Below are 13,765 nucleotides of genomic sequence, written 5' to 3' on the forward strand. Positions count from 1 at the left end.
CATTATTTCAGTTAGTGGACGTGGTCATTATTTATGACCACTCTTTTTAAAAAATTTTTATTGACGTATAATTGACTTACAGTGTTAATTTCTGCTATACAGAAAAGTGACTGAGTTATACACATGTATGCATTTTTTATGTTCCTTTCCATTGTGGTTTATCCCAGGATATTGAACGTAGTTCCCTTGTTATTTATCCGTTCTGAATGTAAGAGTTTGCATCTACTGTCTGCAAACTCCCAGTCCTCCCCTCCTGCAAACCCCTTTCCCATAATAACCACAGTCTGTTCTCTACGTCTGTGAGCCTCCTTCCGTTTCCTAGACAGCTTCATTTGTGCCATGTTAGATTCCACGTATGAGTGATGTCAACAGGGTATTTTCTTTCTCTTTCTAACTTACATCACTTTGTCATGATAATCTCCAGTTGCTTCCACATTGCTGCACATGAAATTATTTCCTTCTTTTTATGGCTGAGTAGTGTTCCACTGTATGTATGTACCACATCTTCTTTATCCATCTGTCTGCCAGTGGACATTTAGATTGTTTCCATGTCTTGGCTATTGTATGTAGTGCTGCAGTGAACATAGAGGTGCGTGTATCTTTTTAAATTATAGGGTTTTTTTGGATATACACCCAGAAGTAGGATTGCTGGAGCATGTGGTAATTCTATTTTTAGTTTTCTGAAGAACTTCCGCACTGTTTTCCATAGTGGCTACACCAGTTTACTCTCCCACCAACAGTGTATGACGACTCCCTTTTCTTCGCACTCTCTCCAGCATTTATTTGTAGACTTTTTGTTTATGTTAGTCACTCAGTCGTGTCCAACTCTGAGACCCTATGGACTTGTAGCCCACCAGGCCCCTCTGTCCATGGGATTTCCAGGCAAGAATACTGGAGTGGGTTGCCATTTTGTTCTCCAAGGGGTCTTCCCAATCCAGGGATCAATCCCTGGTCTCCTGCATTGCAGGCAGATTCTTTACTGTCTGAGCCACCAGGGAAGACTTTTTTTTTTTTTTAGTTCTACCACTTTATTGCTACCAACCCAACTCCCTCCACCCTTGTGCACACATGCTCCGTCATGTAATCCCATGGACTTCAGCCTGCCAGGCTCCTCTGTCCATGGACTTTTCCAGGCAAGAATACTGGAGTGGGTTGCCATTTCCTTCTCCACAGGGAAGGCTTTTTAATGACGGCCAATTCTGACCAGTGTGAGGTGGTATCTCCTTGTAGTTTTCATTTGCATTTTTCTAATAATTAGTGATGTCAAGCATCTTTTCATGTGCCAATGGTGTTTATGGCCACTCTTGAAGAAACTGGTAATACCTGCTTGCTTGGGATATTAATCAACCATCTATTTATTATAATAACATATTATTTACTTCACTTCTTAGTGTTGGGCATGCTGTATGGATACTTATACTGTAACTTGTGCCAAAAAGGTTTATTTAATTCCATGATTGCATAAATCCTAAAAAGCAGACCTCTAAATCTGTCATTGTATTTCCTATGAAGTGATTATCACAATAAAACGTGTTATGTCTCTGTCCTTACCAAGTTCATGGTAAGCTGTTGTGGTCCAGGTTGCATGTGAAAGTTGCCAAGAAAAATGTGCTATGCTTGATCTGGCCCAGCACAATCCTGCCATTTAAAAAGTCACAGCTAAGAAGAGGCAGGAAGTGAGAACACCATATCCTACTGTCATGCTGGTGTCTCATTTCCAGTGCAGTGTCTATACGTAATGCTTTGCCCTAATAAGAAGGAGCAGTCAAGTAAATTTAGGAAACAAATCAAAAGTTTAGCTTTATCCTTTGATTGAAAAGACAATGATAAGAGCAAGGAGATTATATCAAATATACTTTATTAGGAAGTTTAATTTTTACATTGTGGCTAAAACAGTTAATTTAAATGAGTAGTGCTGGAAAGGGGAAAAAAATGTTTAGTTTCAAAAGAGACCTGAGGAGCAGTGATATAAGAAAAGCTATTTCTTTATCATGCTCAGAATGTTTATAGTGCATTTTCTTTCTTTTTTTTTAGCATCCATATAATACCAGCACTTACTATTGCTATATTTTATTCTTTATTTCATGCAGTATGTCTAATGATGTTAATGTTGGAGTATAAAGCATATTCTATATTCAAAGGTATAGTCAAGGATAAAGTATATTTCTAACACACCCCCCCATCATTGAAAACCATCAGTCTGAAATTTTAACCGCGAACCATTAGATAGTATCTGAGAACAAAAGGGTATATTCATTTTGCAGTGTAATTCCTATATTAAATTGTGTCATCATTCTAAGACTTTAGAAAGAAGGAGAAAAGAGGAATGAACATTACTGAGTGAAGGACTTTACATGTTACCTTTTACAACCCTAACTTCACTATGTAGTAGGTATTATGCCCTTTTTAGAAGGTGAAGAAAATAAGATTAAAAAAGTTTAGGTAACTGATTAAGTTCACACAATTAGTAAGTAATGGAGTCAGGAATCAAACCCGGGTCTTGGGAAAGGAAAAGCTAGAATCATACCATTCTGTTCCTTTTCATCTGCTTCAATTTAAAACTCACCATCCTATATCTCTTGAAGTGATAATGGCAGAAAAAATATAGGCCATTCCTCTGCCTTTTAGAAACTGGTATAATGATTGTTCCCTCCGATGTTTTACAATGTCTGTTGTGTTCAAAAGAGATCTAAGAAATTATTCTGCCAGTTCTAAAGAGATGGGGAGGAAAGGATTACCCAGAAATGTCATCTTCTCAATCAATCCGTGCCATTGTCATAAAGGAAAATCTCTTTTAAATGATTTTTCAAAGGAAGAGTTTCTAATACTTGTTTACTTAGAGGGTTTAATGGAGGAGACATGGAGAATGGACTTTCTAGAGTAGGCTGACTTCATGAACATAACTTGCTCAGCAGTAAGCATCTCTGTTTCTGCTGGACAAGCAGGCTGTGTTTAGTCTGCACATCTCCTTCAGAGACAGACCTTCCTGCCCCGGCCAAGTAGCTGCTGCTTCTCTCTTCTTCCTCTTCACACACAGCCTTGCCAAGAAATATGTACCATCTCACCCCACACCCTGCCAAGAAAAAAAAAAGATGCAGGTAGATGGCCCTTATTGCAGTATACCTTGTGTTACGGTTAGTTGTGTGTGTGTCTATCTCTGGTTCCATTTTGAGCTCCTGCTCCTTGAGACTGGGACTGTTCTATGCTTCTTTGTATCTTTCCAGAGTAATATATTTAAGGATACAGATGATACATGTTTGTTGAATTGGAAAAAAAAGAACATCCTTACCTTCCTTAAAAAGACTAGCTTTCTTGTCGTCTCTGTGAAAGTCACGCACCTCGCCGTGGAACAGGAACGAATTTCTGTACAACCTGTCTCAGAATGATGGCAGAGACTGCTTCAGATTGATACCTACACCTGTACATACTTCATCACGCCTTTTCTGGAATTCCCAACAAATCACTTTTTATCCTTTCATTGCACCAGGAAGAATCGTCTTATTTCAAGGGATTTGTACATTTATGTATATAGAGAGAGGATTAATGTTCCCAAACTTTCCATTCTTGCCGTATTTACAGGCACAGACCGTGGGGCTCCCAGTGACCGTGCATTCACCCAGCGTGCGAGCGATGCGATCTGCCCTCCTCCCACAGGCTTCCACCGTGGACGCCTTCGCGTTTCCCGCGTCTGGCTGTCAGGCAGAGGCAGCGTTCATGGAGGAAGAGTGTGTCGACACTCCAAAGGTACGGACGTGTTTGAGAGACTCCGAGCGTGCAGGTTGGCTGGAGCCGGCAGCGTGGTCCGCAGACGTTGTACTATGGCTTAGCTGAACTTTGTCATTTCCTCAAGGCACTCAGGAGTGTTGTTTTTGTGCAGAAGACCCGAGAAACGTGTCCAGAGACGACCTCAGCTCCCTCTCCATCTTGTCCTCCCCGCGATTATGTAACTCGTCAGATCTCACGTGTACTTCTCAGAATCTTTCTTCCTTCTGTTTCCTTAACCAGTTTCTTCTCACAAGTTCTAGATCCCTCATAGGTTTTGGATTTTTTTAAGCCAACTGTAATTCTGGAAACAAAAACGTGACTGTTGTGCTGACTTGGGCTTTGCCTGTTATTATGGCCCCTCCTCTGCATGTGCTGCAGCTACAAAATGATGAGCCTTTTTTGTTCAACTGAATATCTCTTTGTGTCCAGTTTGAGCATACCTAAAGGAGAGAAGTTTATTCTGGTGTGCTGTATAAAGTTGGCCTTTAGTATGTGGAAGATGATAGCTTCTCTCATTTAATGGATGTTTGTTGTTGTTTAGTTGCTAAGTCATGTCCTGACTCCTTTGTGACCCCTTGGACTGTAGCCCGCCAGGCTTCTCTGTCCATGGAATTTCCCAGGCAAGAATAGTGGAGTGGGGTGCCATTTCCTTCTCCAGGGGATCTTCCAGACCCAGGGATCAAACCCTGGTCTCGGGCTTGGTAGGCAGATTCTTTACCACTGAGCCAGCTGGGAAGCCCAGTGATATTTATTTCACTTCTTATTTATTTTATATACTTAGCATCAAGTGATATACTGAAGATCACATTAATGGGCAGGTCTTAGAGTATGTTTAAAATAGACTCATTTCTTCTCTAGCTGTGTGAACTTAGACAAAGTGACTGATTTCTTTGAACTTACATTCTCTCTTGTAAAACGAGGATACCAACTTTATGAGACGGTTGTGAGGATTAATTTAGAGAATGTGTATGAGGTTCTAGGCAAATTGTAGATACTCAATAAATATTGGTTTCCTGTCTTTTTAGCCTCATTAGGTAATAAAAAGATGACTCAGACATTAATTCTGCCTCAAAGTCTGTAGTCTAGCAGAAGAGACATGATGCATAACTAACGGCAGTGATGCCGAGAACTGAATAAATTGATACATAATTGGTCCCTTAAAGAGACAAAAATTAAAATGCTGCAAGACTAGGAGACAGTTCGAGTTTGATCAGTAATGTCTTTGGTTTAACTGTCAGAGCTGGCAATTAAGAGACGAAATCAGGATGGATGGAAACAAGGGTGTGATGGCTCTCTCAGTGGAGGGGAGATGTCAGGAAAGCCCTGTCCCTGCAGGTCAGAGCCCGAGCTCAGCATGGCTGAGGGAGTGGGCCTGTGAAGGGGAGTTGTACAAAATAAAGACAAATAGCCTTGCCTTGAATGGCAAAACCAAGGAGATAGACTGTCTCTAGTCCGAGGCTCTCAGCATGGGAACATGTTTCAGTATTATCAGGAGAGTTTTTCTCAGATGGACTTCTCCAGGGTGGTAGGAAACAACTGAAGATTTTTTGATGAGGAAGCACCATGATCCATGTTGTACTTCAGAAGTAATCTGGGAAATGCCCATAGCCTGCCTTGAACGGGAGAGGTTCTGGTGACAAGGACAGTAGGCGGTTAGAGCATGTGTCAGGGGAGACTGATGAGAGACTGAGCCACGTGGTGCCCGTGGGACTGGACAAGAGGCGACGGTGGGAACGAGACTGCACAGGTGACACTGGTGGACTGTTAGAAGTCCAAACCAGGACAGCATTATGAGCCTTGAGGATCAGGAAGGTGAATGTCGTTTTCAGAAACAGAGGTAGAGCTGATTCAGGAGTTGAGTAAAGTTCAGCTAGAGGGTAATCAAGGCAGCCTGAAGCTAGGCTGCCGTAAGCAGGTGTTAAGCTGGGTTCCCGACCGCGAGGAGTTAGCGTCCGTGTCCCTGAGGACAAGGCCACTTCCTGTGGACAGTCTGTTTCCTCTGCCTGCGGTTGCCTAGCATGTTCAGATCCTCATCAACTGCTGTTACACTCCCACCCGGAAATTTAGACATAAATTGGGACAACATCATTCATTTATTTTTAAAATCTAATTCCCTTGAAAAAAAAAATTAAAATGCAGTGTGCTGAAAGCTTGGCTGTAAGGGCATCAGGCCCGAAACACAGATTGGGCACTGTCTGCCGTATTATATAGGGCAGGCTATTTTTAAAGCTTGTGATTGTTACCGTAACCAGGAAACAGACAGGAAATGAATGATTTTGTGAAAGATATAGACAGAAGCTAGATGGCATATTTGCATTTGTAGGAAGAGCAATGCCACGCTGGAACCGGCCACCCACACTGACAGGCCACCCTGGCGCCCGGCCAGGCCGTAGCCGTCTGCTGTCGTATTCGCGGACCGTTTCATTTATGTCAGCGGCGCTCTCTGTGCCTCTCCCCTCCCCAGCACCTCTCTCTCTGGGGCCCATAAACAAGCGCACACGCAAAGCCTTCCGACAGATACTGGCCCTTTGTTGCTGGTCTGGCTTCGTATGCCCTCACCCCAGCGCCTGTCTGTCATCTCGAAGGTGCCGAGTGACCGCTGTGTTGCTCCATCATTTCTGCTCGAAATTGGTGGCAGGTACTGTGCCTCTCAGAGGTTTCACCTCTCTTCCCCTCCCGGAAGTTTTCAACTTCAACTTAAAAGTGTCAGTAAAATCCTTCAGGGAGTCTGTGTTGAAACATGGCTTTGGGATTGCTGCAGAAGATCGCACCTTTCTGAGACAGTCATCCAACTCTGAGCAGTCACCACGGCCTCCAGGAAGCACAGAGGCCCATCCGGGGGCAGAGCAAGCCTGCAGGGCTAGTCTCTCTCTCTTGAGAGTTTTTGGGGGATAATGGACTTTACACGCACACACGCACAGATACTTTTAACATTTTATTGGAGGTTATAATAAAAGGATTTTCCAAGTTACCTTCTTCATAGCTGGAGAGTGGAAGGAAACTGTGAAGCAGTAGTAGAGCTGTTCCACATCTATTGACATTTTTAATATTTTAATTATAAAGGTAGCACACATAAGACAGAGTCTAAAAAGGATCGTCAAAAACCTTTAATAGCGTTAACCTCTAAGACTTAGTCAAGGGGAGAAGTTCCTCTGAATTTGAATTTTTAAATTTATAATGAAAATACATCAATCAGAATCACACACAGAAAATTCAGAGAGGGATTAAGGAAAAAATTAACTTACTCATGATCCCCCTACCCAAAACAAAGGTAAGCCCATTTTTGACATGTTTCCTTAGACTATGTTATAGGTGGATAGATAGATGGATGGGTGGGTGGATGAGTATAGGGTGACTCAGCACGTAGGTAGTCTTGTTAAAACAAAATCTTATTCTATTATATATAATTTCAAACCTGCTTTTACATAATATCATGGGCATTTTTTTTTCCATACCATGAAATCATCTTTGAAAGCATGGGTTATATTTAACAACTGCTTTATATTAGATGTACCCTTATTTAACTACTCACCTATTTTTAGACACCAAGTACTTTAAATTTTTTTTTTTTTTTTGCTGCCTTATATATGCTTCAGGGATATGAATATCCCTGTGTCTAAATTTTTGACTATACCTTTGATTATTTCCTGAGGATAAATTTCCAGAATTGGGGTTATCCAGTTCTTTCCTTCCTTACCTGGTTATTTATTTTAATTTGCCTCAAGATGGTAAAAATGCTTTAAAAGAAATTGTTGCTTTATTCTCATGCTTTAAACAATTTTATTGTTATAAAGTATTATCTTCAGCCAAGAAATGATGATAATATATACAGTGTTTTAGTTATCCCTTCTGGAAAACTTTATTCTCATTTTACAAGTGGGAAAAAATGAGCTTTATAGACGTTAAGCAACTTGCTTAATAAGAGCTGAGGTTTTATCCTCTTCAACATATGCTGAACTTGCCAGGCACTTAAGATATGAATTAAATAAGGCATGTTCCAGCCTCCAGACTCACTGGCTAGTACTATGCATTAGTCTGCTGTGTTAGCACAGGCTGCCATGCAAAATGCCACAAACTGGGTGGCTTAAACAACAGAAATTTATTTTCGTAATAGTTCTTGGAGGCTGGAAGTCCAGGATCAAGGTTGTAGCCAGTATGATTTCTGGTAAGGGCTCTTCCTGGCTGGTAGAGGGCTGCCTTCTCATGTCCTTCCATGGCCTTTCCTCTATGCTCTCATATATATAGAAAGAATTTTCTAGGGTCTTTTTGTGTAAGGACACTAATCCTACCAGATCAGGGCCCCACCCTTAAGACCTGATTTAATTACATTTCTCTAGAGACTCTGTCTCCAAATACAGTCACACTGGGGTTAGGGCTTCAGTGTATGAATTTAAGGGGAGATGCAAACATTAAGTCTATAACAGTCTACCAATCTCCTGTACTAGAATCTTGTATTTGTGGTAAGCTCAGGGGTGTTATTAGCGGTGGAGTTTCTGAGGGTCTGACTCCTACATGTATGCTACCTACTGCATGTGAGGTCTCTTATCAGAAGTGAAGTGATTGATCAAGTTTAAGGAAAGGCGAAAGCACTTTATTGGAAAATGTACCTTTCACTCACACTGTATTTTGAAGTCCTGTCCTCAAAATGAAACACTCATCTGGGGAAGGGTGAAGGGGGGCCTGATTGCTGCTGGCCAGCATTCAGAGCTGTTGTTTCCTAGTGCCATGATCTGTCTCGGTCTAGGAAAAGAGCATCTGTCATCCTTCATTTTGAACGACCACTTGTCACTTTAAAACCTTCTAGTGCATTAGCCGCCTTATCCTAGTAATGGCTCCAGCCCCAGAACAGTTTTTTATGGAATAACTGTCCCCTCCCCCAAGCAAACAACCATCTGAGTCACCCAAGTCTCCCTCTCCAAATAAAGGGCCTCGCAGCGCCTCCGGAGTGGTTGCCATAAGAGGAAAGTGGCCTGCGTCTGGCACGGCCGTTTCCACGTCCCTTCTCACACGCGTGAGCTGCTCCTGCTTCCAGAGGAAACAATAGCTCTCGCGGGCGTGTTCCAGGTGAAAGTGCTGCTGGGAACGCAGCCTCGCGCCTGGCTGCTCCTGAGCAGCTATTCATAGGAGAAAACTGGGTTGGTGTCCACAGGGGGATGGTTAAGGTAATGAGGTAAATAATTGCCTCCTCACTGGGGCTTTTACAGCCAGAAGAGCTGAAACCACAACTCCCCTCTGCGTGCCGCTCCTGCCCGCCTCGAGGTGGTTTGCTTGGCAGCTGCAGAGGCAGGCAGAGTTCTCACTCAGGAGCTGTGCCGAGCTCTTCCCCTTGGGGTAGGAAGCGTGGACACCGGGTATATTGCTGGAGGAAAGAGAATTCAGAGCCTTGGTGCTCGTTAACCTCTGCTGGAATGCCGGGCCTCTGAGTCATTTGTTATTCTATAATGGAAGGCTTTGGCCATTTGCCATTTGGATTTTTTTTTTTTCCCCACTCTTTTTTGTGGTATGTACATCTTTAAAGAATTCTTTTTTCCATTCCTGGGGTCCATAGACCCAGTTGAAGATTAAATCAAATGTGCAGGCACTTAGATTCTGAACATAAATATCTGGAGCCTCCCTGTATGTTTTGTGGTTGAAAATTAGAAGAATGCTGAGGACTCCTCTTTTCTTAGCTATGAGCCATGCAGTAGGATGTTTTTTAATTTCATCTTCCCCCTCTTCATTTCCCTCCTTAAAAATAATAATAACTGGTAGGCTTCAAGCTAATATGCCCTATTCATCTGGAAACCACTAATAATGATGACTCAGAGAAGCCTGGGCGGCAGCGCCAGTTTGGGACATAATGGGCTTGTGTCTCTTAGCGCTGCAGTTGACTTGCCGTAACTTCTAGTCTCCACAGTTGTCATTGGTAACAAATATGGACATTTTTAATATTTTACTTAATTTCTGATTGGCTGCAGGTCTCTTGACATTTTTGCCTTTGTGGATTTTTCAAATGTCGCAGCCACTGACGGTTCCTCTCGCGTCCCTCTGCCACTGACGTTTAGGTCAACGGCTGTCTCCTGGACCCTGTGCCTCCTGTCCTGGCAAGGAAGGGGTGCCAGTCCCTGCCGAGCAACATGATGGAGACCTCCATTGACGAAGGGCTGGAGACCGAAGGCGAGGCCGAGGAAGACCCCAGTCAGGCCTTCGACGCCTTCCAGTCCACACGCGGCGGGCAGAGGCGGCACACGCTGTCGGAAGTGACCAATCAGCTGGTCGTGGTGCCTGGTTCAGGTATGATTTCTAGTAAGCACCGGGTCGAGTCTCTGCAGCATCTTGTGTCGTCTGCTCCAGGACAGTAGTGATACCAGCCAGCTCCTGGAATGTTGTTTGTGTCCTGTTCCTTTGTGGACAGCATTCAGCAGGAGTTGAGATTAGGTCTGCTCAGCAACTCACAGAGATTAAACTGGAATGTCTGTGAGTTGTCCCCCACCCCCTACACCCAACTCCCGGGACTCATCCGAGAGCTACGTAACTCATAAGGACTCTGGCTCTTCTGGAGTGGCAAAAATCATACGGTCCCAAATTCTGGAAGTGTTTTCCCCCACAATATTCAAAGCTGACTCAGTTGACATGTAAAGAAGTCTTGAAAAAATGTTCTGGTTGGAGGTTGAAGACATGGTAGCTGTGGAAACTCACACTGGCCGTGCTTTGTATTCCATGTTCCAAGAAGATGCTGTTTACTGGTGGTCATATTGGTGTTTTGTTTTTGTTTTTTCTCTTCAAGGGAAAATTTTCTCCATGAGTGACAACCCCTCCCTTGACAGTGTGGACTCTGAGTATGATATGGGGTCTGTTCAGAGGGACCTGCACTTTCTTGAGGACAACCCTTCCCTCAAGGACATGATGTTAGCCAACCCACCCTCACCCCGCGTGACATCTCCCTTCGTGAGCCTGAGACCTGCCAACCCCGCCATGCAGGCCCTGAGTGCCCAGAAGCGCGAGGCCCACAACAGGTCTCCAGTGAGCTTCAGAGAGGGCCGCCGGGCGTCAGACACCTCCCTCACCCAAGGTGCGCTCTCCACTGGCTCTAAGCGCTTCTGTTGTAGGGCTCCCTGGGGTCCGTTGCCATGTTGGTTTCATACCTGTGCTCACTTGAAAGGCCTTGTGTTTTATTTAAACCGTTTGGCCACTGTTCTTTCTTTCAGGAATTGTAGCATTTAGACAACATCTTCAGAATCTGGCTAGAACCAAAGGAATCCTAGAGTTGAACAAAGTGCAGCTGCTCTATGAGCAGATGGGCTCAGAAGCAGACCCCAGCCTGGCCTCTCCAGCCGCTCAGCTCCAGGACCTGGCCAGCAGTTGCCCGCAGGTGGGTGCTCTGGGCCCTGCCCCCGTGGCTGTGTGAGAACGAGGCGTGAATCTGTCCTGAAGGTGTGTCATTTCATTCAGAGGGTTTCCTCCTCCTGGAGCAGACAGGTCCTTTTGGAAAGCCCGCAGCCTGAAAGCTTTCTGTGTTGCTGGTGTCTGCCTGACAGGCTGGGCAGGCCCATCCCCACTGGCCCAAGTGGTCAACACCACGTGGAAACCTAGACACGCTCATACTCTGTGCAGTTTATCACACAGATTCTATATGGATTCCCTCTTAGAGTCTCCCTGGAACTCCCTCCCCCTACCATGCACGTGTACACATACACACACACACACACAGATTACCAGTAATAACATAAATGAGAAGCTTGTTGCCATTTATTTTTGATGTGATATCACTTCATTAAATATCGTGAGTTATTTGTGCTAAAAGTTAAAAAAAAATATGGTTGTTTATGTAATTCATTTTATGTGAGCCCATGTTCAGTACATCAGGAATATTAGAGCGTTTGATGCCCACATGAAAGGAATAAACTGCTGGTAACGGCAGGGCCTCTGCTCCCGTACTGACTCAGTCATCGTTTACTGTGGGTAAACAGCATGCATTCATCCTGTTGTTTAGTTGCTCAGTCGTGTCTGACTCTTTGTAGCCCGCCAGGCTCCTCTGTCCATGGGCTTCTCCAGGCAAGAATACTGGAGTGGGTTGCCACTTCCTCCTCCAGGGGATCTTCCCGACCCAGGGACTAAACCTACGTTTTCTGCATCGGCAGGTGGATTCTTTACCACCGAGCCATCTGGGGAAGCCCATATTCCTCTTCTGCAAAGTGATTGACCGTCAGCCTACTAGATACATAAAAGCCTTGAGGATTAAGTCTTAACAGAGTTGGAGTTCCCCTTGGACGTTTGCCAAGGTGCTTCCACTCAGATTTGAAACTTTCTCCCAGGTGGGAAACTGAAAGTATGTCCCCCCCTCCTCGCTCCCCAGGAGGAAGCACCTCCGCAGCAGAAGAGCGTGTCTGCGCTCCCCGGGGGCAGCGCACACCCGCAGCTCTCCCAGCGCCACAGCCTGGAGGCCCAGTACCTGCAGCACCGACGCCAGGTGGGATCCTCCTCCCCCTTGTCGCTCCGGCTCACCGTGATCATCCCCACTCTGCCTCTCTGCACAGCAGGAACCTATTTTGCTTGGTATTTATTTTGGGTAGCTGCTTAATTCATTTATAGGCAAGCAGGTCTGACTCTGCATTTGTAGTTTCTAGAAACATGTTCAGACTTAGCCTTATGCTTTATCTTAGCAGCAGAAAAAAAGCTTGTCCTCAGACCCCTGGAAAGGGTGCTGCCACTGAGCAGCAGGGAAGGGAACCCTGGCTTCTTTGCTTCTGTTTTACACCTCTTGTGTGCATGCTAAGTCGTTTCAGTCAGGACTCATTGTGACCCTGGACCACCAGACTCCTCTGTCCATGGGATTCTCCAGGCAAGAATGCTGGAGAGGGTTGACATGCCCTCCTCCAGGGGATCTTCCTGACTCAGGGATCGAACCTGGATCTCTTACTTCTCTGCTGCATTGGCAGGCAGTTTCTTTACTGCTAGTGCTACCTGGGAAGCCCTTGTGCCTCTTAGTACTTAGCAAAAAGTACCCTAAGTTCTCTGCTGGTGCTTGAAACTACTAGATCCCATAAAGAATGAATCATTTGCTCATTCAGTAGGTGCCTTTGCTAGAGATTTAACTCCACCTTTCTCATTGTTTTTAGTCTCCATGAACCTCCTGGTCCTGGAGGACTTTAGAGACAGGAAAGTGAAGCAGGTTAGAACTGAGACAGCCCAGGCCTGCTGACCCAATGCTCTCCCAGGGTCTCAGCGAGCAAGTGTCAGTCCCTGCATCCTGCAGCTTCTGGAGGACTCACGTGGGTTCATCCTCCAGGCAGAAGTACAGGCTGATGACTGTGTCCTAGATGACAACATGTCATGCTTGTATTTTTCTGCTCTTCTAGAAGCCCAGCCTTCTGTCAAAAGCCCAGAACAGCTGTCAGCTTTATTGCAAAGAACCGCCACGGAGCCTGGAGCAGCAGCTGCAAGAACATAGGTGAGAGACGGTGGCAGCCAGAGAGGCCACTTCCTTTGTGGCCGACTCCAACTGGGTGCGTTGTCCTTCCCTCTAAAATTTCCCTGTACCAGGACAACAGGTTTCCATATGCTAACACGGATGTTCCACTGTCCATGGAATTTAGGCCTGTCGGGGAAGAGCAGCCCTAAGCCTGCTTTGTTTTCATTTTCTCCTGGTGTTTCCCCTTTGGTCTGTGAATAAACCTAAGCATTCAGGACCTGGGCGCTAATGCAATTTAAGAGGGTTTTACTGGAAAGAAGGCCTCCAGCCTCCCTTATAGTAATCTGTGCTGTCCGGCCTCCCTAGTAGAAGCATCTCGGCCAAGGTGAAAGTAAAAGTTGCTCAGTCGCGTCGGACTCTTTGCAACCCCATGGACTTTACAGTCCATGGACTTCTCCAGGCCAGAGTACTGGAGTGGGTAGCCTTTCCCTTCTCCAGGGGATCTTCCCAACCCAGGGATCAAACCCAGGTCTCCCAGATTGCAGGGGGATTCTTTACTAGCTGAGCAAGGTAGATGTCCCCTAATCCATGGTCCTCCAGAGGCCCACC

General features: G+C 45.0%; 1 protein-coding gene across 5 annotated transcripts in view; it reads left to right on the top strand.

Annotated features, from left to right (window-relative positions):
* The window catches only part of SIK2 (salt inducible kinase 2), a 130,940-nt gene that overhangs the window by 110,518 nt on the left and 6,657 nt on the right, over positions 1-13,765 (top strand). For 4 of the 5 annotated variants that reach the window (XM_043482591.1, XM_043482594.1, XM_043482593.1 and 1 more), the window contains exons 9-14: positions 3,580-3,744; positions 9,810-10,038; positions 10,532-10,816; positions 10,953-11,116; positions 12,101-12,214; positions 13,104-13,195. In XM_043482591.1, coding sequence (XP_043338526.1) covers positions 3,580-3,744; positions 9,810-10,038; positions 10,532-10,816; positions 10,953-11,116; positions 12,101-12,214; positions 13,104-13,195 — 1,049 coding nt within the window. Of the gene's footprint in view, positions 1-3,579; positions 3,745-9,809; positions 10,039-10,531; positions 10,817-10,952; positions 11,117-12,100; positions 12,215-13,103; positions 13,251-13,765 lie in introns of all 5 variants that reach the window. The other variant, XR_006272097.1, reaches the window with a different exon arrangement.

Source organism: Cervus canadensis, chromosome 11 (assembly GCF_019320065.1).
Source record: "Cervus canadensis isolate Bull #8, Minnesota chromosome 11, ASM1932006v1, whole genome shotgun sequence".
Lineage (NCBI taxonomy): Eukaryota > Metazoa > Chordata > Mammalia > Artiodactyla > Cervidae > Cervus > Cervus canadensis.